Genomic DNA, 27,715 nt, shown 5'->3' on the forward strand with positions numbered 1-27,715 from the left:
CTGCTCCACCACCGCCCTGCCCGGACCCTCCCCTGCGCCGAACCGTCCCTTGCAAACCCGACCCCCCCTGGCTCCTTCCAGCGCCATGCCTAGACCCCCCCCCGCCCCAACAACTCTCTGCAAACCACCCCCAGCTCCTTCCCGCCAGCGCTGCCCCTCTGGGCCTGCCCCACAGCGGGGACACTGGCTCCCGCTGCCCTTTAGGGGAGAGCCGTGGCCACCCCCAGCACCCCCTTACTCGGTCCATTGGCTCCCCCTGGCCTCGGCCCTGCTTGCCCCCTTGTTTCCTTCTCCTGTCTCCAGCCAGCTGGCACAGGGCCTGGCTCCAGTCCTGTGGGAATAACCTGCCCCTCTCTGCACCCCCCCACCGCCATTTCCTCTTCGCTTTCCCCACAACCCCACCAAGGCTGGAGGCATCGACTCTCTTCCCACCCTGCTCCAGCATTGGCTCAATGAGCCGCCCTTGAGGCGGGGGCTGGTTCCTCTGTCCAGCTGGCACTGCGCCCCTGGCCTCCGTGGCTCATGCCACCTTCCATCCCAACCCAGCCTGCACCGGAGATCCCAGCACTTGGGGGAACAGGCTGGTCCCCGTGCTTGGGGGACCACAGCTGGAGAGCTGAGCTTGGGCCCCACTGCAGGCTGGGACACAGCTGTGCCCTCGCTCTCCTTGGCTTCATGCCCAGCCTGCGGACTGTCGCCAGCCCTGGGACGCACCGGCACGGCTCAGCCTAGGCAGGGGAACGGGAGCCTGCCCTGCTCCCTCCCTGTGGATACAGTCCAGCCAGGTATGACCCAGTAGGCTCAGCCTCTTCCCCCCAGAGTCCTGGTCAGGCAACTGCCACTGCGGCATTTGAAGCCAGGGCACAACCAAGCCAAGACAGAGAGAGCCTACTTCCGCCTCCCCTTCTCTCTGGCTTTACTCACTCTCAGGTCCCCTCCCTCAAGGAGGCTGCAGCTGAGGCTGGGGTGGCGTCGCCCCATGTGCCATGCAGCTCCCAGCCCAACAGATCACAAATGGCACTGCTGGGCACTGCCACAGGACCAGTAGTCATGGGGGTGCCAACGGAGCTGAAGACCTGCCCTCTGGAGAGTACGGCAGTGGGACAGCGAGACTGGACAGGTGGGGAGGGCAGGTTACAAGTCCCCCATGCCCAGGGGCAGTAGGAACCTTGGGAGAGGACAAGCTCAGCCAGGCAATGTGGTACCCCAACCAGTGGGGAAGGGAGAGCGAGGGGGGCCACCCAGTGAAGCAGGGGTAAGCCAGGTGAGAAGGAACCAGGAGAGCTGAGCTAGCACTCACAGCAGGAGGCCACCCCACCTGTGCTGGGTGGACAGGGCTTCTGGTCTGGAGGTGGCACCAGGCAAGTCTATGCAGTGTTGAGGTGGCAAATGAGGGTGCTGGAGAGAAAGGGGGGTGGTAGATTTGGGGAGGGGGGGAAATCAAGGGATGGATTTTCGGGGCGGGGGGCACTGCAGGAGTGTAGCTTCAGGGCCGGTGGATGGTCAAGTGCCGGACAGTCAGGCTCAGTAGCAGCTCAGTCATTCTCTGAGCCCAGGAGACCAAGGCCAAGAGGTTTCAGATTGGTTATGACCAGGAGGGATCATCTCACCTGACCTCCTGTAGATCAGAGGCCAGCGTGGAGCTGAGGACTTGGGCTGTGTTGTCAGATGCTACCGGTGTGGTGCTCTGCTCTCTCCTTGTTGGTATCACTCGGCTGCGTGCGTGTTCCCTCTGTGTGCTGCCTCAGCTCTGCGCAAATAGCTGACACAGCAAACCCGAAGAGAACCCCCAAAGAAAGACCACAGGGTCTGGTAAGGTACGAAGGCACGTCGGCCAGGTTTAGTGCCGTATTGGACACAACGATAGTTCCCTCCAGATTGTTACTCTACAGGGCATACTACGCGTATGTGCCCCCGGTCAATGGACTCGGCTCAGTCAGTGGCGGGACTTTCCACCGCCCCAGGGATGCATTCTTATACACAGGTACAAACAAGTTACACATCACTCCTGATGTATGAGGTGCAACCCCTCTGCGTAGCAAGGTGCCGCCTCTCACCTGGTACAACTTGGTTAGATCAAAACAACTTATTTTACCCTTTTGCCCGCATCATTGGGATGGGTCGGCCTGTTCTTTCTTATCTGTGGAATGTACAAGTATGTGAATGTTCTGATCTCTAGTGTTCAGTACCTTTTAGGTACGTATCTTCTTGCAGCATCAGCCCTTTCCTTGCCAGCTTCTGTGAGCAGGGCCTGCCTCTGGCTCACAGCTCCACTTTGCTTTATGTTAGCAAAGTCTTGACCATCACTTTAGTTCAGGCCTTAAGCCTCATACCAGGCCTCTGATACCAAGGTTTATGTCTCAGGGCCTCCTCTTACTACAGGCTGGACTAAAGCATTCCAGTCCTCAGCAGCGTGAGCCACACGCAGAGTCCAGGAGACCAAGGTGCCATCAGGGTGGGATGTGCCCAGATGATTCCAGCAGGTAACCTGTGCCCCCTACTGCCAAGGCAGGCAACCTGCTGGCCAGGTCCTTGCCAGTCTGCCCAGAGGGAAAATTCCTTCCCAACCCCAAATCTGGCCATCGGTTAGACCCTGAGCATGTGAGCAAAAACACCAGCTTGACATGTCCTCAGAGGGTTCTTTGTACCAGCCTGCTGGGGGGCCCAGCTCCAGCTGTGGCCAATCATTGATTAGGGTTGGAAGGGACCTCAGAAGGACCAATCCCCAACTAACTCCCTGACACTTCCAAGGAAAGTGAAAACAACAATCCAGCTGGCTAACTGGGCATTTGGGGGAGGGGATCCTGCCTGACCTCAGCACAGACCAGCTGAGGAATGAGATCTGATTATTGCTTTTGGCCCTAGATTTGAGGCAAGTGGACAGACGGGCTCAGGGTCAAGCTGCACAAAGGGCAGAAGTGCAGAACTGGTACCAGGAGAAATGTCACTGGGCAAAGCCAACAGCTTTTGTTGACAAGCTCCTAGGCCCGGGGGGCTGGAGGAGGGATGGGGCTGAGAGAGAGGTAGAGGAAGCTGGCAGAGAAGTAAAGTGGTTTGCTAGAGGAAGCAGCGTAGCGCTGACCGCCTCCTGCTGAGCAGCGGTGGGTGGCAAATGCAGAGGAGAGGAAAGCTGGGGCTGCCAAAGGGCAGCAGAACCTATAGCACCAACCGCCAGCGACCACAGGTCCAGAGCAGCAAGAAAGCCAAGGCCAATTAAACTCTCCCTTCTCCCCACTTGGCACCACAGGCCAGTGGGAAGGAGCCCTTTTTGCAAAAGCTCCTTTGTGGCCAGGGGAGGGTAGGCCTGCCCCAATGATTACGGTCCCCACTGACCAGGTCCCAGCACTGTTCCCCCTCCAAGACCCCCAAGGGCAGTTTTCTAAATGAAGGGGAGCGCGGGGGTGCAGATCAAATCGTGTTTCCTTTATTTCATTTGAGAAGAGTCATGTACAATTTCAGTTATTTGGGTCCTGCAACCTTTGGAATTCTGGGCACAGACAGGAACACAGGCAGCTATGCGAGTCTCCTCCTGGGCCCATCCCAGGTGGCAAGAGGGGATCTTGGACATGGATGAGACTTCAGGCCAGCAGGCAGCAGCAAGCAGGGGATGCATAGGAGGGCACACCCCAGGCACGGGCATCCCTCAAGGAGACATACAAGCATGGAGAAGTGAGGCCCCTTCACACCCATCTCCCCAGGGGGGTCCTCCCACTGGCACCCTGCATGCCCTGTCTCCAGCGACAGAGGGTTTGGGGTGTTGGGAAAACTCCCTAGCAGGCTGCAGAGTCCAAGGAGACAGGCTTTCCTAGGCTACCAGAGGAGCAGGACTGCACTGGGCTGGCTGATCCTTTTGGGGGCTCAGCCTGGACAGTGGGTTCACCAAGCAGCTTCCATTTCTCCCCACCAGGGCCCAGCACAGTTAATATGGCTTTTACAGATGTGCCTGATCATCTCCCCACTCCAAATCTTCTCCCGTCTAGGCTGTGCTAGTGGACGGAGCCAGGCTGAGAGAGAGCCTCGCCGCCCACCTACCCTGCAGCAACAGCCTCCCCCATCCCAGCATCTAAGGGAGCAGCCAGGCCTCTGCTGGAGAGACTGCCAGGCAGTGGGCTCGCTGCTGCTTCTGGCCAGGATGGTGGCAGTGATGGAGACTGGCCCAGTAGCACACAGGCTGGCTGAGACCCAACCAGCTCATTTCACAGAGGGCCCAGCCCTGGGCACACAGAACAGGAGGTTAAAGAGCAGGCTGCTCCCTTGAACCCGGAGCCAGTCGAGGGAAGGATGATCACTGCTACAGTCTAGAACTGAGAATCTCCCAGCACCAGCCCACCTGGCCGCCAGCAAGGGCTGGGGGCAGCATGGAATGAGACGCGCTGCAGTCTGACACTATTACACTTCAGCTCCTGCAGCCTTCTGCACTGCTCCTGCCTTTGCAAGCTGGGGTGGAGTCGGCTCGGAGGTTAGATCTTATCCTGCGCAAGAGAGCAGCCTTCCCCTCATCCAGTTGGGTGAGGAGAGAACAGCTCCTCCTCCTGCCACAGACTCTGGGCCTCCCCCCCGAGCGCCAGGACAGCGCTGTGCCTGGCCCCCACCACACCTCCGGCCCGTTTTACACACTGACAAGAGGGGAAGCGGACACAGAGAGAGAGGCTCCCCTACAGGCACAAGGAACAAGTGAAATGAAAGAAACGCTCCCCTCACCCCGCTCCTGAATTGGAGCCTGTCCTGTCCTGTTTCCTTCCCCCAGGCTTCAGGACCTGGCTGCCAAAGCCAGATGTCACAGAGCCGGCCCCGCAGCCGGCCCTCGCTAAGGCATCCCACGGGAGCTGGGTCTGGCCCTTCTCTCCACTCCTCGGTTTGAGTAACTGGAGAGGTTCTATGGCAGTGGGCCACCCTCCCACCAACAGGTGTGGCTTGGGGCACCAGGGCCCAGCATGCAGCACTCCCACCTGATCCCGAGGACCAGAGCAGAGTGATGCCTGCTGGAAGCTGTAGTCCCCAAGGCCCACGCTGCCACATTCAGTGGAGAGGAGAGTGGCTCTGTTCTATGTTGCAGCTCTTTGGAAAGCCACCAGCACAGTCCCTCAGCTGTTAGTTTGGGGGGGCAGCTGGGAACAACTGACATGTTGTCAATGCAGGTTTGCTCTGGCCGAGGGGGGCTCTGGACGGCTGCCCCCTGGGCAGGGCAATGGATCAGAGCACAATAGGTGTCCTGAGGCTGCCTGGCAAGATTCAGCAAACTAAGTGACAGCGGTTGGGGCCGGGGGAGTCAATGGAGAAGAGAGCTCGTGGGCTGCTACACAGCACTCAACACCAGACACACGAGGGCCGAGGCGCCAGGCTAGCCTGGGCAGGCAGCCACTGATGTCTATGTGGTGCAGTGGGCACACCTGAGCCGCCACCCTTCCAGGTAACGTCACCATGAAGACCGTGCCAGGCCCAGGTGGAAAGGCACAGTCAGCAGCTCACTTGCCAGAGTTACGGGCCGGGGTTGGGGAGCTGGACATCAATAACCAAAACTAAAGCACAGGGTGCATAAAGCTTGGACATGTCGCCCCAGGGAAAACCTCCCCAGCTACCCCTGCGTCTCAACCTGTGCAGACACCTGCTGCTCCAACCCTTCAATGCAGCTACACTGAAAATGCACTGTCGGCACCATCCATCATGACATGAGGAGATTAACGACGTGAACGTCGTCCCCAGTGCTCCAGAGAGCCAGACTCTAGTGTCCAGAAATCATGGCCAGGGCCCAGTTCTTGATGGCTAGCGTTGTGTTCTGCAGGTATAGCCAAGAGGAATAGGTAAAGCTTGTCAGATGTTTTCTCAGGCAATCCCACGATACTTCTCCACTAGAAGAGTAAGGCGAACAGGTTATAGGCTAACCGCATACAGACACTTGCTAAGCAGACCAGCAGCAGCAAATGCAGCTCTTATACCCACGCAAGCCACTGAAGGGGACAACCAAAATCTACTGCAGGGAAAGTCCACTCAAGTTCGCGCACAGACACCCATGCACAACGTCAACAGGACTTCTCCGGCATTCCCTCAACCCCACCAGGCAAATGTCAGCACCTCTGCTTGCTAGTTTGTCCTGTCCACTCACCGAGGGCAGTAAGAAAATAAATAGCTCAGATCCTGGGGGATGAGCTCCAGCACAAAGCCCGAAAGAATCAAACACCCAGAATCACCTGCCTTGCTACAGACAGCTGCAAGTTCCAGTGCATTTCACAGGCTGTGCAGTCCCAGCACACAGCAGCAGAGTCCATGACAAAGAAGTGTATGGGCTGGGCAGTATTTTAGCCAGAGGGGAAAACCCCAGAGGATTCTGGAGGAAGGACAGACAGGCTTGGGACCAAGGCACTGGACTGGGAGATCTTGGGTCACACCTCAGTTGCGTCACTGACTCCACATGTGACCTCAGGCATGTGCCTTAATCCAAGTCTCAGCTCCACCTCTGAAAATGGTGGTCACTAACACTGTTCTGACTGTAAATTCTTTGAGGCAGGGACTGTCTCTTACCACGTGCCCCCGCCAGCACAAGGGGACTCCAGGCACTTCGGCAATACCCACTAATCACTCCCGTGGCTCTAGTTCTAAAATCCCCCTTCTACAGAACTCGAACGTGGACCCAGGGAATTACTCATGAACTGCTCCTCTTCTTTCTAAGCAAGGGCAGACGGGCCTGACCCCCGGGACAGTGCAGCCTCGCCTTTCTGCCCAAAAGCTCACAAACAAGACGAAAGGAACAAGAACAAAAGCTGATCAAGCGGCCAGCACTGCTCACTTGCAGGCGTCCACACAGAGCTCCCATCCCCGCTCAAGGGCTGTGCCTATGGATTCCAGGGCCGGCAGCAGGCAGCTCTGCAGGAGGAAGAGTAACAGCTCCTTGATGCATTCAGTGACATGCAGCACGAAGTCCGGAACCCGGGCCTGGAGCTGAGAGCGAAGGGGCAGAGAGAGCAATTTGCTTAGCAGGGGCAATGTGCTTGCGTCAGACACATTCCACGCTGGCTGTAGCCCGTCAACACCCGGACTGCAAGGGCTCTCTCGTCTGGGGAAAGAAACCTCTTCACTAAACCCCACCTCCTTAGATGTAACAGCTGCTACAGCAGCTTCCCAGACATAGGTGTAGCCTCCCCCCCCCACTGACACACACACTGCTATGGGCCCAGCCTCCTGGCGCTAGTTCAGATCCCCACATCACAGCACAACGGGTTCTCCCTAGCACACCCTGAAAGACTATCGCCAGGGACAGCTTGTTCAACAGCCTGAACCGCCCCCCTCCTGTCACTAGTCTGTGATGAGTGTGACCTGGAGTCAGTAAGCAGAGCAGGCAGTGCTCTGCGGCAGGTTTCTACACCCGAGCCGGTGAGCAGGCAGCTAATGCAAGTTCTTTCTTACCCACTCCATGAACCAGGGCAGGTTGTTTTTGACCCAAGAGATCTGAGAGGAACATTTCCCAGAGACGTAAACTGCAGTCTCATTGGTCTTTGTCCAAACCAGTTTCAGGTTTGGTCCCAACACCGTCAGCACTTGGGAATAGTAAACAGGGACGTTCTTCTCCAACCAGCTGGAAGAGAGAGCTAGTGTCAGTATCTGAACAGCGAAGGCAATTGGGGGAACGGAACTACAGTGAAAGCTGCCTTTAGAGACCAGGCAAACAGGGGAGCTGTAAGGCTGTATTGGGGACCATTCGCAAGTGGCTTTCCAAGACAGGGGGATTTCCTAATGGCTGTGATCTTCTGTGCATTAGTAACCCCACATGCATTCATGCTCGTTTGGCTCCTTTGCTTAATTAACAACTGCCACTGACCTGTATCCTTCCAGGGAGTAGTGGGACACTTTGTTCCAGGCTTGCTGGGAGACCGACAGGATGCCCGAGGAGCGAAGGATGTGAGCAGAAGAAGCTGGAAAAGAACAAATGACTCTGGGACAGGAATTTAGACAAGGTTGGCCTGATTTCCTAACCGCAGCGCCCGGCAGCGGCAGCGCTCAAACACAGCATGTTCTGCAAGCTCTCCTCCCGGGGCTCCAGTCCGTGCAGCTAGCAGGAAGTTCCGTTACCGCACGGTTAGAGTGGGGCAGGGGCCATTTTGTGGTGGGCAGGAAGTCCTAGGCACACAGGGAACCCGGCATGGAGAGCAGTATCAGGGAGAAATAGCTACTGAGCAGGTACAGGTGGTTCTGGGAGATACAACAGCACCAATATTTAGCATGGTTTCACAAGGGAAGCATGGAGTCAGCCTCACGGGGGAAGGAACGCAGGCTGCAGACGTTGCTTTATGACCTTGGCTCTGAGCCATGTGACTGTGCAGAGGCAACACACTAACATCTTACTGCTCAGGTAAGGAGGTGGTCTGGGAATGTTGCAACTTGAGGAGGTTGTGAAGGCTAGGACTATAACAGCATTTAAAAGGGAACTGGATACATTCATGGAGGTTAAGTCCGTTAATGGCTATTAGCCAGGATGGGTAAGGAACGGTGCCCCTAGCCTCTGTCTGTCAGAGGATGGAGATGGATGGCACGAGAGAGATCACTTGATCATTGCCTGTTAGGTTCGCTCCCTGTGAGGCACCTGGCACTGGCCACTGTCGGCAGACAGGATACTGGGCTGGATGGACCTTTGGTCTGACCCGGTACGGCCATTCTTATGTTGCTGAATGTTTGATGAGCAAGGCTGTGATTCTGTCACAGAGGTCGCCAAAGTCACAGATTCCGTGACTTCCCGCAACCTCTGTCACTTCCACAGCTGCAGTGGCCAGAGCAGCAGCCCCGGGGAGCGCCTGAGCAACAGTCCCTGAGTGTGCTCCTGGAGGCTGTCGCAAGAGCAGTCTCCGGGGGCCTCGGAGCAGTAAGCCCCCCCCCCAGAGCAGTAGGGCCCAGGAGCAGAGATTTAGTAATAGGTATTTATAGTAAAAATCATGGACAGGTCACGGCTGCGAATTTTTATTTATTGCCCATGACCTGTCCATGACTTTTACTAAAACATAGCCTCACTGCTGAGCGAATGGTGAACAGAGCCATACGCTCCTTGTGGGTGCCTGTGCATCCCGGGTGGGACATGCTCACCCCTGCTGGCTAGAGAAGGGATGAAAGCATCCACACAACACAGGTAACAAAACCCACAGATTCCCAGCAGGGAGCCACATGGCCCTGGAGGAAACAAGGTAACACATACTCTGGATGCAAAGGAAGAACTTGCTGGGGAAATCACATACTCAAACAAATCAACCAAGCTGATGGACATTCACAAATTCACTCTCTCCTTGGAGGATCTGATCATGCCCCAGTCTTAGTCGGGTTTCAGTGGGGGAAGGGCTTACCTTGAAAAGACCCCTGTGTCCTGATATCATGCACCAGGAAGCCAGCAGCGAACACCAGAACCACAAGCAGCAGTCGAACCCAGGGGAAGCCACGGCCTTTCATCTTATGCAACAGGTTCTTGGAAACAGAACAAAAAGTAACTGATGCTGCTAAATGCAGCTGGTTCCGAACTGCTTAACCACAGACTCCTGCTTCGGAAAGTTGGGTCATTCTTTTCACTTCCCCCTCCCATCTGTTGTGTTCCGTTCAGTCCTCCGGCTGCCGGGCGCACAGTGCCTGGACTTCTTGGAGCCCCATGCAGATGGTTCCCCACTCCCCACACTTGCAGTTAGCCACATAGTCCCCTTCTCAGCATGTGGCCGCCTTGTTTCCTGTTGTTTTACACAAGGCACCAGTCTCCTCTTTGCAGCTGGAAGCAAGGAGAAAGAGCCAGCAGTGCCCTGCAGGCCCCTCTGAGCACTACTCCCAAGCTCCACTCTGAAACCGAGTAACTCCTACCGAGGCCAGAAGAGAAAGGCAGCAAAACAAAACAGCCTCAGGACTCCCAGCAGCGTTGGGGAAATCCCTCTCCTATCAATGCCAACCAGACGCTGGGGATGTGGGGTTAGTTCCCAAGCCTCTTCTGGCCTCCCTGCCCCCAAACCACCCTGCATGGAAAAGCCACTCACCTTGCAGGTGGCATGGCAGGCAGCTAGATCCTGGAGGCTGTTTGGTCCTTTCACGGCAAGTTCTTCATTAGTCACTTTGAACGAACGAACCGTTTCCTGGAGAGATTTTCGCACCTTGAAGAAAGGAAGGAGGACACTGAGTTCCACACCACAGAGACGTAACAGAACACCCCACTTGGGCAGAACCTCCGGGGGCCCAAAGCATGGCCTCCAGGGCAGCCACACTGCCATCTCCAGTGCAGAGCGGCAGCCCACCCAGAGCCTGCTCCCATGCTGACCCCAGGCCAGTTAATCACACTTCTACCCCCCAGGCAGCCTAAAGCCACCCCCCCAAGGAGTGCCACTGACTCTGTGTGAGGGGGTCTGCACCACTGGGTGTGTTCAGTCAGCATGGGGCGGTGACTGCAGCTGCTCTAGGATCTGTCCCACTGTCAGCGCAGCGTCTTTGCCCAATATGGGCACTACACTGGCAGCAAAGTTTGGGCAGCCCAACTTGTACAAACCCCTGGATTTCAGCCAGAGGGGAGGCCAGTTATGTCACAGGTAGTCAGGGGACCGGGGGGAGTGGTCTCGCCTCTGTTCTCCAGTCTGGCGTTAAATGTTGAAATTCAATCTAATGTAAAGTCCAAGAGCTGCAATCCAAACGGCAGACGTGGAAGGTGGGATGCACTGGAAAGCCCACAACAGGCATTCGCTATGGCCATGTAATTAGAAACTCCCTTCTGGCAGGCCTTGGAAAGAACGTGGGACCTGACTAAAGACACACATTGCCCTGGAGGGCAGCATGGGACAGCGGAGGGAGGGAAAGGAAACCAGACATTGAGACTGGCAGTATCAGCAGCACGAAGGACACGGTACATGGCAAGGTCTGAGACACAGGCAGGGAAGGGCCAGGTTATACGCCACGTTGAAGGCGAAGAGAAGGTCTGAACCACCTCGGTCTATACTGGTGGGTTAGAAGGCTCCCACCCCACAGTGACCAAGCACCTCCCCAGTGACAGGGCCTGCAGACACAACAGCCCCCGTGAGGCGGTGAGATCGCATTAGCCCCACTGGGAAAGCGACCTCAAAGTAGGCATGGCAGGATTCGATTTTTACAGGTAACCGTTGATTTCACTTTACACAAACTGCCGGGAAAACGTTTCCATCGACAAGTGAAATTTACAGATAAGCAAAGTAAGAAAAATACAGGCCTAGATCTGAGTTTCATTGAAAGGTATTTACTAGGTATATTTTCACATGCAATGCTGACAATGGGTTTTAATGATTATTAAGATTTAACTTTTTGACTCTGGACATCACCTGCCATTAAAGAATTATTGTCTGACCAATGATTGTTTAACAATAAAAACAATGCTTAAAACAAACATCGCTACCGTCTGTCGAAATGATAAAACAGCAGCGATTCTGCCCAGCTCGCTGCAAGGCAGAACTGAGACCCAGCAAGATTAAGCAACTGCCCAGGTCACACAGGGCATCGACGGCAGAGCTGGGGTTGAACCCTCATCTCCTACATGTCAGTTCACTACCTTCTCCTTCCCTCCAGCACATCCCGCCCCATGGAAAGGGACGGTTCCCCACTGTCCCTTCCCCCCAGCATATCACCTACTTTTCTGGAGGTGCTGTCCCAAGACTCCAACAGATGGTTCAGGAGCAAGCTGTGGAGCCAAAGGAAAGATGTCTCAGTCTCTCTGTGGAGAGTGGTGCCCGCGGGCTAGTGTCCACGAGCAGGAAGATGTCCAGCCACAGAATGCAGTGATAAGGGACGTCTTGCCCCTCTCTTCCCACAGGCTGCTTTTGCTCCAGCTGTTCTTCCTCGCATGATCCCTCCCTAGCTCTCACCTAGAAGATATCAGGGCTGACCTGTTTGTCCCAGCCTCCCAGCAGGCAAGACAGTATGTCCTAGTGGGCTCCATGGAGTTTCCAGGCCACCTAGATATGCTTATGGAGGCCCAATACTACAAAGAGTCACAAGTCATGTGGAGGAGAAGGCCTGGACCACCCTGAAGGCAGCAGTACCTGACTCCATGCCACTGCACCACCCTCACAGAGTTCATGCTCCAGTGAGGAGTGAAGGGGCACGCCGCTGGGACTCAAAGGAACATTAACCCCCAGCCCCACTAACACAGGTGGCCCTTGCCTGCAGAGAAGGGAATCTCCCCAAATAACTTCAGGAAGCCCAGCTCTGGCCTTTGCTGAAGCTGGGATGCAGCCACGCAGGGAAAGCACGTTAGCCAGGCTGGCTGTGCCCCGAGCCCACAGCTCTGCTCAGACACCTACTCTTGGTTTCAGGAATTTCTTCAGAATGGCTCATGTTCCTGAGTCAGCATCCCGGCTTGGCCCAGTGTGGTTCCAGGGGAATCTGACAATTGCCCCAACGTGCCAGCCCTAGGCTTGTACACAAGTAGACACACTGGGCTATCAGTTGAACTCCTACTCTCCAAATCATTTCTTGTTAAACTCATCAGGCTCGTTGTCAGTTCCTCCTGGGCTCACTGCCATCCCAGGGCGGGTACCTTCCTCTGCCCGCCACTCCCACCCCGTCAGAACTTCAGCTGTGCTCACTGGGTAGCCTGTGTCCTCCAGAACAGATGCTGAGCCAAGCAAGAGGAAGTGGATCACCTGCCTCCTGCTGACTGTTTCTGCTCATTCGCATCGGCCCAAAGCCCAGCCAGCCCTGTGCACACACCTACCTGGACTGGGAGAGGTGTTTAGTGTACAGCTGCCGCCAGACGCTGAAGCTCAGGGCATCCATGCTCAGGCACTCACTCAGGCAGATCAGGAGCTGTGCAAGAGGAAAGCAGAAAGACTGGATGGCTGCTTGCTACAACTTCAATGTGTCTCCAGCCCTCCCTCGGGGAGGCACAGTTCAGTCACACTACACCCCTGGCTCTGCAGCTCAGCTTGCCAGGAAAAAAACTGCACATCTGCTTGTTGACTGAGTCTGGGACCTACGTACAAGTGACCTGATTTCCAGAAGGGCTGAGCAGCCACAGCTCTCACTGAAGCTCATAGCAGCTCTGAAAACCAGGCCCACTCGCCTCCCCACTAACGAGAGGGCGTTTTTGCTCTTGTGGCAGTATTTGGCTTCCCCAGTTGATAGAAGCAGCCCTGGTTCAGTGCGCCATCTTGGACCACCCAGCACCACTATGCAGTTCAGGTTATTTCTCAACCCTTTCCTCTAGTCTAGTTCTCCCATCTCTCGAGCTACCTACTTCCAACGTACTAATCACCATGGTATCCAGGCATTGGACCCGTCACACCTGTACTTCCCTCGAAGCACAGAAAATGGGGCTCGGCCTTTTTTTGCTTTGTTGCAATGGATAAAGAAACCCTGAAAGGCGTTGTGTTAAAAAATCCCTTTTTCTGCCCAGTCTTTCCTTAGCGAGATCTGCACAAACAAGTCAGATCATCCTCACTTCGCTGGGGGGCTGCAGTGTGAGCCAGAGCTTTCTCAGCCCTTATCTGATGGGTTGAGGGGGATGGGTCTCTGCACCAAGAGCTTTTCTCCCAGCTGCTGGGAATGAATAGGTGTTAAAAAACCAACTTAGAGCGCCCCGAGAATTCTCATCTCAATCCGGTTTCCTTTGCCAGGTCTCTGCTATCTGTCCTAGCAGTTCTCCAGTCATCCCTACGTGTCTTCCAGGAGCGACACAGTGGACAAGACTTGAACGTTTAACGTAAGAGCTAAGCAGAAGGCCAGCGTTTTTTACAAGCCCGTCAGACCTCCTTTATCCACCCTAAGGCAGCAAGAGAGGCACAAGTCCACCCGAACCCCCCTTGTTAAGGCAGCTCTCTGGACTGGCTGGAACTGGGCTCAAAGAACTCACCCACGGGGCATCCCGGCCCGAGGTGTACCGACCTCGCCTCACTTGGCTCCCAAACAGTGCTAACTCTGCACAGAAATCTCACGCTCAGTCAAGGCCCCCTCGCAGGCCCAGCCCAGCAGTGCCAAGAACTAAGACGAGCCCAACCACTCTGCCGGCTCCCCAAGCACTCACCTCATTTCTCATGTCGGCAGGACAGTTTGGAGTGGCTCTGGACAGGAAGGAGGGGAAGTAGGTGTGCAGCGTGGTCTCAGGTTTAGCGCCAAACGCTAGCACTTTCAGCCTGGGGTACAACTGGCGTAACTGCTCCTGCAAGCTGAAGGACAGATCACATGAACACTTCTGCAATCGTTCCAGCCCTGCGTGCTCGGCCTCACTGAGGCAGGGCCAGCTGCTTAGGGGAATACTGAACACATGGCAAGGCAGGGTATGCGTGCCTGGAAGCCAGAACAGGAGCTAGGAGATGGCTCTCCAGTGGGGCTGCTGGTGAAGCACGGTTGTTCTCTCCTCCTAGTCAGACAGCACCCAGAATGCACCGAGCATTATGATCCCAGCCAGTGTGAATGTCGGCGCTCGTGTCCTGCTGTGACGTTATTGATATAAACTGGGACCATATAGAACATGGGTTGCAACCAAGGTCCTGTAGTGGCACCAAATCCTATGAAAGGGGGTCATATCAGGTGTCTAAGACCAGGTTACGGGTTACTAGTTATGATTATGCTGTCTGTATGTCTGTATCATTTTGTAGTTGAAGTTATAAGTATTGGCTGTATACTGTCTGTATTTCAAATTGGTGCTGCAGTTCTGGGAAACACCCCAGACAATGCTGCATTCTGGGAACACCAGCCAGACAAAATGGGTGTTAGTTCGCCAGCCTGCTTGATGGCCCATTAGGACCAACAGCTACGAATCTGACCCATTGAGAGGAGACAGATACGCCTTGTACTCAGTCAGGTGTGCAGGACTTAGGCCGCAATCTGGTAAGAGCATGCAGACACATCCAATTTTGGTTTACAGAACTAACCCGTTTCCACTTCACATGAAGGGGTCTCAAGACCTGTTACGTGTTTCGATTCCACATGCGCGGTATCTGACATCCTTAACAGACTGGAAAGGCTCCTGTTATTGTCAAGAGAATAAGAACCTTATACTTATGAAGGGGAGAGGCGAACCTTGGGTGCAACTGGTACTGCGAAAGGGTGGAAGCTTACTATAGACGTGTATTCTCAATAGGCGCAAGACTAACATCGGTGTTTCACACATACTACTGATCCGCCTCATGGCACTACCGACACAGCGGCCCGCATTTTGGTCTTCAAATCTTGCTTCTTAGCCTCTGGAGGGACTTTGCTACAAGCTGAAGCCTCTGCACACAAGGGACTGAAATGACCCATCCAGCAAGGGGATTTTCTCGCATAGACTTGATTTGAAACCTGCAGTTTTACTCCAGTCACTGCTACAAAGCCTGAACTAAAGAACTCTTGCCATTAATTGTAATGGAATTCGATTCCTATTTACGCAAATTTTAGCTCTCATCTCTATCTTTTCCCCCTTATGAATAAACCTTCAGAATTTTTGCTTCTAAGGATTGGCACCAGCCGTGATTTGGGGGGGGTAAGAAATCTGATGTGGTACATTGACCTGGGTCTCGGGGCTTGGTCCTGTGGGATCAAGGAACTTCTCTTTTCAACTGGTGCTTTTTTTTGTGTTGGTTTTCATAACCATTCATATCCACAGGAACGGTGACACTGGTGGTGACACTATTTGGGAGAACTGGAGTGTCCTAAGGAAATTGCTTGTGTGACTTGTGGTTGGCCAGTGGGGTGAAACCGAAGTCATTTTTGTCTGGCTGGTTTGGTTTGCCTTAGAGGTGGAGAAACCCCAGCCTTGGGCTGTGACTGCCCTGTTTGAGCAATTGGTCCTGAACTGGCACTCTCAGTGGGGTCCCACCAGAACCGCATGGCCATACTGGCTCAGGACCATAAGGAGGGAATGGAGGGGTGCCAAGCAGCCGCAGTTTCAGGAACATAACATTAGGACAGGCTCCCCTTTGCCAGTGTATTTCCTCTTCCAATCCCCTTGCCCTTCCCCCGTCATTCTCTTGCTTTTCAGTTCCAGCCTCCTCAATCTGCTCAGCCTTCACAGACACCCCCTTCCTCCCAAGGTTCTCTAGACTCGGGCCCTCACACACTCCCCCGAGCCTGAGGAACAGCAATTGTGCATCCAGCTGCTGTGCCATGGCTTTCCCTTGGACAGGTGCAATGGGAGCTATAAACTGCTTCCAGCATGACACACACTCCCCAGCTCCCTGTCTGAGGAACGATCTGGTCTTCAAACTGCCCGTGAACCAGGCCCCCTTTCATTCATTCCACACACACGTGCAAGCCTCATTAGTTACCGGAAAGAGCTCCATTATCGAACCAACAGAAGTCAAGTAAATGAAGATGGCAGCAGTCGCTCTCCTGAGCCTACGCCAGGTCCCCAGCTAGCACCGCCTGCTTGGGAGGACATCTCACATGCTGCAAGCACCTGCCCAGCCAAGCTGCTTTTCTCACTACCCATTTCTTCACTTGCTTGAAATACAGCCCCAAGGGCTGCAAGTCACCTTTCCTGTATCAAGACCGGGGGCAAGTCAGCCATACCTGGATGATAAGGAGTTGTTGGGCATAAAGGCAAAGTCCAAGAGTGGGAAAAAGTCCTTTGGTCCAATCATGCCAAACCCTTTGGTCAGGTTTGCGTGCGTCCTGCAATGGAAAAATGTCAGGACAGAGGTTACAGGAGTCATGTCACTGCAGGCAGGCAGCCAGATGGGAACCCGTTAGTGAGCTGTTTCCAAGGACTGTGCATGCTTCCCCCCCGCCCCCTCCCATCACGAGCACCTGAGCTCCAAGATTAGACAGGAGATTAAATCCAAGATGCCTAATTTCAAAGTGGGAACAGCAAACAAATCAGCCTGTAAAGAATCTCCTTTTGGACCCTCGGCAGTGCAAGGCTGCTTTGCTGTTAGCAAGCGGGGAAAATTCTGCTAACACTCTTTCAAGGGATTGCTTCCGAAACAACAGCAGCTGGTACAAACATTCACCACATTTCAGGCCTCAAACGCAGGGAAGATGTGTCATAAATAGATAGCTAAGGGTTAATGTTTCTTTCACCTGTAAAGGGTTAACAAAGAGAACCAAACACCTGACCAGAGGACCAATCAGGAAACCAGATTTTTCAAAGCTCAGGGATGGAATGTTTGGGTCTGTGTCTGTCTGGCTTCTCATCTAGAGAGGGGTCTTTCTACGTCTTCAAGCTTTACTCAGTTTCAAAGTGTGAGTACAAAAGGTAGAAAAACAATAGGCTGTTATTGTTTTTTGTTGTATTTACATGTGTGTAGTTTGTGAATGTTTAAATTGTATCTCTTTTTGAATAAGCTGTTTATTCATCTTTTTCTTTAGCAATTGATCCTGTATTATTTGTCACCTTGATACAGAGAATATTTTATGTCTTTTTTCTTTCTTTTTTAATATAAACGCTTGCTTTCTAAAACTGTTTGAGTTTTTCTCTGGTTAAGGGGAAACTTCTTGTGTTAGCTTGACTAGGTTTGAATTCTGCATAGCCTCAGGGGAAGAAGAGGGGGGAAGGTAATTGCCCTCTCTGTTTGCATTCAAGGAGTTTAAGTACAGTATCGCCCAGATACCCAGGGAGGGGGGCTGGGATGAATAAGAGGAGACAAGGGAGGAGGTTGTTTCCCTTTGGTGTGATCCAGGGCTTCTGAGTCTTGGGTCCCCAGAGAAGGTTTGGAGACCAGAGAGGGGTCAGGCCTGAAAATCCCTGCTGGTGGCAGCATATCATCTAAGCTGATAATTAAGCTTAGAGGGTCATGCTAGCTTCTCAGTTTATGAACGCTAAGGTTCAAATCTGACTAGGAAAGCTATGATAGATGCCAGTTCATTTCCGAGAACACAGCTGCAGTGGGACATAGCGCATGGGTTTCAGAATCACCCTGCATCTATTTCAGGCCAGTTTCACTGTGACGCTACCTGGCTTGCTGAACAGGTGGGAGAGCTGTCTTGCATATTCTGCCAGACCTTGTTCTAAGCAAAGAACCAAGTCCCTTGCCAGCTGCTCTACAGGGCTCAACTCTGAAGCAGTATTAAGGCTGCACTTACAAACCAATGCATCTGGAGACTACAACCTCAGGCCATGAGCTTAGGATAACTGAGCCACCCCCAGGAACTCCCTCAGGGCTGCGCTGATGCTGTACTTTTCACTCCCATTCTCCCAGCAGGTGGTCTTGTGCAATACACACTGCCTTTTGTTCTATGCACTCAGCTCATACCAGACCGGCCTGTGACAAACGTCTCTCCCTCCACCCTTTCTTCTCTACAGGTGACATGCAAAGGAAACAATGGGCTTGTGCACTTGTTTGCTTCTTTATAACGAAGGGCCGGAATGGGGAGGCAAAAAGGTGTTTGTGCTGTTTCTAACATTAGGAAATAGGCCTTATCCACTCTTTCTGGATACTATGGACAACTAACTACCTAGCGAACAGTGGCAAGGAGACAGCATACAGTGAAACCTGCCCAAGGGCTGGACTCTTTCTCAGGCTTCCAAAGGCCAAAGAATCTGGAGAAACACCACCCAAGATCTACCTGCCCCTGAAAATTTCCACTATATGCATCTGACGAAGTGGGTATTCACCCACGAAAGCTCATGCTCCAAAACGTCTGTTAGTCTATAAGGTGCCACAGGATTCTCTGCTGCTTTTACAAATCCAGACTAACACGGCTACCCCTCTGATACTTGACACCCAAGATCTGGCTGACACATGACAGATCTGTAAAAAGCGACAAAGAGTCCTGCGGCACCTTCCAGACTAACAGACATATTGGCCCACGGGCTTTCATGGGTGAATACCCACTTCGTCAGATGCATGACAGATGTGACATTCCCGAGGGAAAAGACAAATGGGGAAAAACCCTTATTTAAAGTAAAATCTTTTCAGGAATTCTCGTGTTGCTCTATGGTGGTTAAAGAACACGTCCTCTTTATCCTTCACAGATCACCTTCAAATGGCTTTTCTAGAGCCCGTGCCCTAACGCAGGGAATGGAGAATGGACATCTTGGGGACCGCATGTCATCTGCCCTCCAAATTTCAACGCTACAGGTGAAAAACAGCTATTGTGTGGCTGTGTGCACAGCAATGAGCCCACGCTCACAGTCCTCATTTCCACGAGTCTGTGGGAACAAGAGACAGGAGAAGACACCAGAAACCTGGATCCTGTGTCTGAAGGAGGGGAAAGGATAATTAAAGAGCCAGAGGCATTCATGAGAGCAGCCCTCCCCCAGCTGCAGCCTAGATTCAGCCTATTCATTGTGGAGCCCGTCCCTGAAAAAGTCCCTTCACCCCTTCATAAAGCAAAGAAACGTTCCTGTCTCCTGGGTGCACTTCCCCTCCTCTTCTTCTGTGTCCAGCATTTAGCCCCCGGCGTTCTCTCAGGAATGGACAGTGCACAGCCTTTGAATAATAACCCCGCCACGTTCCACTAATGCGCCACTGCACAGCCTGGCTACCTCGGAGATGATCTGTCTGTCCCTGTAGTACCGGCACAACTCGCCACCCTTGGCTACTCTGCAGCCTCTCTTCCCAGGCCCTTCAGCCAGATATGCCCTGCACCTTTTCGTCAAGGAAAATTAAGACAAATTTGAACCCAATTTATCTTCTGCTGCTCAGATGTCTAATCCTGGGCTCTGTGTTGCTGGCGCCAGTGTTCAAGGTGTCAGTGACAGTTCCATTTGGCGGTTAATTACAGGACCTACTACATCAAAATGAAGCATAAACCTGTAATCCTAGTTTATGGATTCATGCAACACTCAGTATTTCTTAGCTCCATTCAGTATTCTCTCCTGCCCAGGAATCTTCATCCAACACCCAGCCCACGCGCAGCTGGAGGGAGCCTGCTCCTTTCTCTCCCCACACACACACACACTGCAGTTGGGGAATTTTCAGTCGTTTTCGAGACAGAATGTCGTAACTAGGCACTGCCGGCAGCAGCGAGATGGACACCGGTTTCCTTCAGAGCACTCCACCTGCACAAGTCAATCCGTCGGCTGCCAGCACCTCCCACACCCAGTGAGCAGTCCACAATAGACACAGCCCAGTGAGCTCCCTGACTCATGATGAAAACTGGCCAAAGCTGAGTTCTCTCTCGTGTCACTTGTTTTAGATCCGGGTTGCTGCATTAGCAGCTGGCCAGGAACATGAGGGCTGGACCTAAACGGCATACAATGATGCAGCTCCAGCGATCTTTGACACAGGGCGCAGCCATGGCTGCTTGATGCTGAATGACAGCATTCACGTCGCGCGCTCCCTGCTCCTGAACGAGAAGCAGAACACCGCTACTGAATCTCCAGAGGAGACCATGGGACACTTTAGAACCAATCCTGCTCCTCAGCTGTCCAGGGCTGCCAGGGTTCTGGCTTTAGGCAGGGAGTAGTCAGCACCAAGTTACAGAAAACAGACAAGCTAAAGGCTAAGCTAACGAGCTACAGTTATTACTGGTACTTTGTTTAGACCCTGTCACCCTACTGAGGCTGAGGTCATGGGTCAAACCTCATTGCAATTCTAGGGAGCATCACGTTCCCAACACTATGCTAGCGTGACACACGTTCAACCCCTGGTGAGGGCAGGAGCTCCCATCCCACAGGTCAGAACTCCAGGTTCTTAATGTCAGCAGGCCAAGGGTACCCATGGCCCAGGAAGTGCAGTCCCTGACAGCTGGGGCAGGCTTTATCCTTAACGGAGAGAGACCAATCAAATTCAGCTGTAACTCACATCAGCAGCCGGTCCAAGTAGGCAATCGCATACGGGGAGAGGGACTTGATCCCCAGCACTGGAAGCATAATGCCAAGCCACACTGCATAAAAGGAGAAAGCTATTAGAACAGGACAGGGAGGAGTCTCTGAAGTATTTCCTACCGACTGTCCGGCAACACGACCAGCGTAAAAGGTAGGGATTTATAAGAGCTACACCCCTGCCTGAAGCTATCTGGGAGAGACAGGCAGGGAGATTAATGTTTTAAAGGGCCAGAAATGTTTTTATATGTAAACCGAAAACAAAACTCCTGCCTGTCAGGTGTAGTACAGGCCTTGTTAATGGGCATTATGCACACAGTATTGGTAGAATGGAAGGAGAGTGTGTGTGCATGAACTGAAGGTATTATACCTCTCCACGGTTCTGTTTACCCACGTCAAGTATCCCACAACACACTGCAAGGCTGAAGTCAGCTTTGGCATTAGAAAATAGGCAGCCTGTCCAAGTCAGGATACAGGACTGGTGTGTCCTAGCAGAGGCTGGGACGGAGCTCTGCATCAGCTGGCTGGGAATGCAGTATCCAAAACAGAGCGAAGAAAAGTACCACATAAAACAACAGGTTAAGGAACTGTTACAGACTGGGGGGCTTGAGAATGGCAAACAGCTTTGCAGCTTGTACAAATCAGACTACAAATACTACCAGCTAAAATGCATACCTTTGAACTCCCCTTCTGTGTACGGTGAATATGCTGAGAGAAGAATTGCTTTCCAGAAGGACGATATGTATGTCTCCTTTTTTGTACTGTGCCACTTTGTCTTTGACAATCAATTTGGTCAAGGCTACATCTACACTGCAGCTCATGCCAGCAGAACTTGTCACTCGGGTGTGAATAAACCAACCCCTGAATGACAAGTTACTCTGGCAAAAATGCTCATGTGCACAGCACTATGTCAACAGAAGAGCTTCTCCTGCCGACAGCTTCTGCCACTCGCAGAGGTGGGATTTTGATGCCGATAGGAGAGCTCTCTCCCATAAGCACAGAGCGTCTTCACCACACACGAACTAGTGGCACAGCCGTATCGGTGCAGCCGCAGCACCATACGCATAGACATGGCCTACGGGGTTCTTTGGTCTTGAACGTTTTTAAGAATGCATCGCGAGTTTCCAAGGAAGTTAGGTGACCCCGGGCTTTTACTGTTGAAAATGATTTACCCTGGCAATGAAGAAGTCCTGAAAGTGAGGTAAGAGAAAGCTAGTCCCATTAGAGAGAGGAGCCTCAACACATTTACAAGTCTTGTATGAATTATTTGGGGTCTCTCACCCACTGCATCCCACAGCAACATACCTGCAGTGACCTGCCTTTGCTATCTCCGGTATGTGTCCTGTTTTCAAGTAGAGCAAAGCAAGAGCATGAGTGGAAATTAAGTTCACACTCTGGATCTCCCCAGACCGCATCTTCTGGACTCGGGCAGCTCACCCATTCTTACCTTTCAGTCCTTCAGTGAGGTCTGTGAATCCAGCTTGTCCCAGAGCCCACATGATTGTGAGGCATTTCATTGGCCTGTTCTGATGGGACCGTAACAGCTCTAAGTACTGAAGGGAAAATCAAACACGTTAAATTAAGAAAACTCCACAGCCTCCCTCACCCCATAACATTCTCCCAAGAAAAGGCAGGGGAAGGCTCAGAGCAACACTTTACAAGTCTGACCCATAGCTAAGCCACCTTGTGCCATGGCTTTGCCATGGGAATTTGGGGACAGGAAACAACAGGACAAGAGCAGCTGAAACAAACCTGAAACTGATATGTTTGCAGGAAGAGAGAGAACTAGACAAGAGTCAAAGCAAGAAAGTCGTAACATGAGACTAAAACAGAGGGTGTATTTTATATTCAGTGCCAGACATTTCCCCAGGTGCAACAAACACAGCTGTATCAGAGCAGATCTATTGCTTCAAAGCACAGGAGAGGAACAAATCAATGCTCCAGCAGCAAAAGAGCTACCAAAATTAGGCTGCAAATGCCCTTGGCACAGGGTTAAAGGCCACAAGATACACACACGCCGAATAAATCAATGCTACCTGCAAGGGCATTTAAGATATAAGTGAGCTGTCACTAATATTATTCGCCCCAGAAGCGGAGACAGGCAGCGGGGAAAAATGTGAAAACCTGGTGAGAAGCCACTGCTGTCTTTTCAGTGCTGTGCACTTGGTTCTCTCCACACCAGTTACCGGTGCCCACAGCCTCTGGGCTTCAACTGCCCCCAAATACTCAGACATATAGAATCATAGATTGTGAGAGTTGGAAGGGACCTCAGGAGGTCATCTAGTCCAATCCCCTGCTCAAAGCAGGACCAGTCCCCAGATGGCCCCCTCAAGGATTGAGCTCACAACCCCGGGTTTAGCAGGCCAATGTTCAAACCACTGAGCTAGCCCTCCTGCCCATCGAGTGACAGGCTGTGTCCCAGCCCAGTGAGAAGTGCAGAGACCCCCCATCTCCCTGGGGCAGAGACTGAGCAGAGCCCCATGTTCGCAGACCCGAGGGCTCCGTGGCCCTGCTCTGGGCCAGGACACATCAGCAAGCAGCTGGGGTTCCCGCAACCCCGGATCCAGAGCTGCACGGACACCAAGTCTAGGGGAGGGCGCCGGCTGGGGGGAGCACAGAGCGTGTCACATTGTCACAGACATGACGGGGGGGGGCAGGAGACTGGCAACTGGACACTGCAGGGAAGATCGCGCGAGCGGCATGGGGGCGGGGCCGGGGGCAGATGCGCGGGGGGGAGGCGCAGGGCAGTTGAACCGAGCATGTGGGGATAGTGCCAAGCCAAGGGGCAAATGTGGGGGGGGGGGGGAGCGCCTACAGGGTAGTTGCGCCAAGTGCGCGGGGAGGGGGTGGGGCCGGGGGGCAGATGCAAGGGGGGGCAGTTGGGAATCGCTCAGTTCCACATTCCCCGCCCTCCACCCCAGACTTAGCGCTAGGCCTCACCCGCATACACAGCTGCAGTCCCTGCCCTGACCAGATTACACTTCAAGACAAGCTATAACAAATGGATGCAGCCGACAAGAGGAAGGACTGGAGAGCGCCAGGGTACTGCCATAAGCTCAAGCCGTGACAGGCGGGCTAGGAGCACAGCAGGATCCTGCTCAGTCATTTAGAAGGATTTGGGTTTTTTTTAAACAAACAAATGAGAAGCTGTCCCCACCTGCCCCCGTCACCAGCCAGATGATTTAGTCTAGTTGTGAGCTCTGTGAAGGACAGGAGGCAGGCTAAACAAATCACATTAATAAACCCTGACTGAGAGGCTTGGAAAGCAGCCTAGTTCTTCATTTCCGAAGTCTCAGTTTCATCAGCTGAACAGTACTTATGGCCCCAGAAAGGCAGTTTAATAAGATGAGACCATGACCCATAAACCCTCGGTATCAGAGGCCCGGGATGAGGCCTGAACTAAAGTAATGGTCAAGACTTGGCTAACACAGAGCAAAGTTAGGCTGTGAGCCAGAGGCAGGCCCTGCTCACAGGAGCTGGCAAGGAGAAGGCTGCTAATTGGACATACACACATAGCTAAAGGGTGTCAAGCACTAATAGGATAAACACGGGCCAGGATGGCACCAGAACAGTCTGGGACGAAGACATTCCACAGAGATAATGAGGAAGAGGCCGACCCATCCTAAAGACGACAGGGTCAAAAGGATAATACGATGGAGAGACTTGTTTGTTCGAACCAACCTGTACCAGGGGAGAGGCAGCACCTCGGCACGTCAGGAGTGATATGTAACTTGTTTGTACCTGTGTATAAGAACACACCCCTGGGGCAGTGTCTTTGTCCAGCCTAGGGAGCAGTGGAGAGTCCCGCCACTGACTGAGCTGGTCCATTGCCAGGGGCACTATGTACTAGCAGAACCATAGACATCTGATCCGGGGAGTTAGAGACTGTTTTGTTTGGCAATAAACCTGGCCGTGTGCCTTGGTACCTTATCAGAGTCTGTGGTCATTGGGGGTTCTCTCGGGTTTGCTGTGCCAGCAATCTGCAGAGCCGGGGCAGCACGCAGAGGGAACATGCACGCAGCCGACTGGTATCAACACTGAACACAGCAGAGCCTCACACCGGTGCATCTGATGACAGTGGTGACCCCAACTGCTGATCTGGTGAGTGAGCGAGCTGTCCGCTGTAGGAACCCCGATCTAACACAAGCTAGGGAGCTCCCGTAACCCCTCCCTGCAAATCCCGCAGAGCTTAAAAAAATCTAATGGGGAAGAACCATGGAATTAAATCTGTACGGCAAGGGCAGAGATTAGCCCTGAAATGTAGAATATTGCAAACTGTAACCAGGGCTGTTAAATGGTTAAGACAACATGCCACAAAATTGGTGAGACAAGTAACAGAAACAAAGAAAGTGTTAAAAGAATCAGAAGATGCTACAAAGCCCTGGACTGCTCTCACGCTCCTTGCAGGGCGGCAAGCAGTCCAGAGACAACCAGCACAGGAACAGAATAAAACATTGGAAACAGCTGCAAGGAACCTACAAAAAATACATGTGACGTCCCCTGTTATAAATATTGGTGGTTAACAGCAGGCTTCCGGTAGCTACCCAGTGCCTGAAAAATGGGGACAGAAGTGGAAAAACGTGGCCCGAGTAAAATTAAAAGATGAAACGGAGTCCACTGCAGTGCAACCACCACCTTAAGTCCCTCTACAGTACGGGGGTTAGGGTGCACGCTTGGACTGTGGGTGATCCCAGTTCAGATCCCTTCTGGGTAGGCTGAGAAGGGGTGGGCATCTCACTCTCAGTGGGGGATAGCTCAGTGATTTGAGCATTGGCCTGCAAAACCCAGGGTTGTGAGTTTAATTCTTGAAGGGGCCATTTGGGGAACTGGGGTAAAAATCTGGGGACTGGCCCTGCTTTAAGCAGGGGTTGGACTAGATACCTCCTGAGGTCCCTTCCAACCCTGAGATTCTGTGATAAAAGCCAGGTTACGGTTAAACTTAAATTGGCACCTAGACTGGTGCCTGTCAGAACAGGATAAGTAAGTGCACGGCAGGAAAGAGTAGCACATGATACTGTCACTTAATTGGTAAATCAAACAAAAATGGAACAGTTCACAGAGCACATTAGGAGACAGGAGCTGCGACTCGATCGCAGGGGAGTGAATAAAGAAGAATTTCAAGGTAAAAAAACAAAATTAAGCAGGTTAACACCTAGAATTGATGCATTAACACATGGAGCTACCCCAAAACAGTTAACTCAGCAAAAAGGGCATCCCCACCACCCATTTGGCATGCACACAAAAGCAACAGACAGTGGGGTAACAAATTCAGGTTTTACAAGAGCAGATAACTACCCCCAATCTCCTCTCAGAGCCAGGATAAAAACCAGAGGCGCGGTTCCCAACTGCTTTGACCCACAGAACCACACTCTGCGCTCATATCTAAAAACATAATCTTCTTTCTCAAATATTTTTACATACTGGTTAAGTTTTTTCCTTTATATGCTTCCTCAGGCCTGGGCTACACTAGCGTGGGGGTCTGAACTAAGATATGCAACTTCAGTTATGCTATTTGCAGAGCTGAAGTCAAAGTATCTTAGTTCAACTTACCTGGCTGTCCTCACAGTGGCGCGTCAACCACCGCGGCTTCCCTGTCGACTCCGCTTACTCCTCCTGCCGAGGTGGAGTACAGGTGTCGATTTGGGGATCGATTTATCGCGTCTAGACGAGATGCGATAAATCAATCCCCGATGCATCGAACACTACCTGCTGATCAGGGCAGTATAGACGTACCCTCAGTTTGCTAAACTCGCTGCTGCCGCCTGTACTTTCAAATACCTCAACAGAGCTAATCTCTCTTGGCTCAGGTCTCGCTACCTTCCTAGGTTGCTCTTCACCTCCCACCCCTTTCCCCCACTTCTCACTTCAGCTTTCTGTCTCTCTGTTTTAAAAGTTATAGTTTTTACGGAAACCTCCAAAAGATAAAGCAACTGAAAACAGAACAAAACAAGAAATAAGAAGAAAACAAGATAAAAACTTTAAATAAATCCAGTAAATTAATTATTTTAACCCTTCAGGAATGCAACAGCTGGAATTATTCCTAACTTTCTGAAGATATGGTTATCTGATACCAAGCGTTTATGGTTCAGGGCCTCATCTTATTCCAGGCAGAATAACTGATGCTTCTTATGTGATGCCTATTCAATGAATGTGGGAATTTTCTGTAATTTTTTTATGATCCATATGCCAGCTGCGGTAGCCCTGTGCGCTTGGCACTGCTATCCACTGAGGCCTAGTCTACACATCCTCAACATAAGGACGTCGCTCAGAGGTGTGCAAAATCCACCCCCGAGTGACATAGCTAAGGCAACCTAACCCCAGAGTGGACGCAGTTAAGGCGACCTAACCCTTGATATAGATGCAGCTAGGGTGACAGAAGGATGCTTCCGTCAGCTGAGCTACCGCTGCTCATGAAGACAGAAACGTCAACGGAATAACCTGTTCTGTGGTTGCTGCAGTATGGCTACAATGCGGCAGCTATGCCACTGTCACACCCATAGTGCAGGCATTGCCTAGCTGGAAGCAGACTCTTCACAAGGACTCGCTCCAATCCACACGTGTGAATGGAGAATCTGGAAGGCTCAATGGAGCAGCAGAGAAGAAAAGACCTAAGCTGGAAACCAAAGAAGGAGTCAGGTGTGGACAGACATCTCTCAAGGGGGTCTGCTGGGACAGAGACAGAGAACAGAGCCGGTAAAGATGGGTGCAGAACAATCCTATCTGCCAGGAGCATCAGCAAGAGACCACTGGTTTTTCCCAGTATGCCAGGTCTCGCAAGCAAGTGCACGGCCCAGGAGCCGTATGAGAGAGAAGCTCGCACAGCCCCAGGATGCAATATGTCTGACTCTGCTCTTAGTGCCATTAGCCCCTCACTTCTAAACACACTTAGTCAGAAAAAAGGTCCAGCTCAAACGCCTGGCAGGCTGTTTGTTCCCGATACAGGGCCTTAGCAAGCTTCCCCGGCCGCTGCAGAGCACAGGGACCTGGGGCAGACAGCACAGACAGCTGTGTCCCGAAGTGAAACTGAGCGAGTCACTGTGGAGGCCTGGGGGTTGG

At 52.6% G+C, this 27,715-nt stretch overlaps 1 protein-coding gene across 3 annotated transcripts in view; it reads right to left on the minus strand.

Moving 5' to 3' along the window:
* Positions 1–3,402: 3,402 nt before the first annotated feature.
* Positions 3,403–27,715, minus strand: part of TMEM214 (transmembrane protein 214) — a 37,536-nt gene continuing 13,223 nt past the window's right edge. For 2 of the 3 annotated variants that reach the window (XM_032768037.2, XM_032768034.2), the window contains 12 exons: positions 22,107–22,212; positions 20,640–20,721; positions 16,462–16,563; positions 13,994–14,135; positions 12,686–12,777; positions 11,602–11,650; positions 9,993–10,106; positions 9,324–9,441; positions 7,814–7,907; positions 7,402–7,570; positions 6,785–6,936; positions 3,403–5,849 (listed from right to left, as the gene is read on the minus strand). In XM_032768037.2, the coding sequence (XP_032623928.2) occupies positions 5,723–5,849; positions 6,785–6,936; positions 7,402–7,570; positions 7,814–7,907; positions 9,324–9,441; positions 9,993–10,106; positions 11,602–11,650; positions 12,686–12,777; positions 13,994–14,135; positions 16,462–16,563; positions 20,640–20,721; positions 22,107–22,212 (1,347 nt within the window). In that variant the 3' untranslated portion in view covers positions 3,403–5,722. The remainder of the gene's footprint in view (positions 5,850–6,784; positions 6,937–7,401; positions 7,571–7,813; positions 7,908–9,323; positions 9,442–9,992; positions 10,107–11,601; positions 11,651–12,685; positions 12,778–13,993; positions 14,136–16,461; positions 16,564–20,639; positions 20,722–22,106; positions 22,213–27,715) is intronic. The other variant, XM_032768035.2, reaches the window with a different exon arrangement.

The sequence above is a fragment of the Chelonoidis abingdonii genome, chromosome 3 (genome assembly GCF_003597395.2).
Source record: "Chelonoidis abingdonii isolate Lonesome George chromosome 3, CheloAbing_2.0, whole genome shotgun sequence".
Lineage (NCBI taxonomy): Eukaryota > Metazoa > Chordata > Testudines > Testudinidae > Chelonoidis > Chelonoidis abingdonii.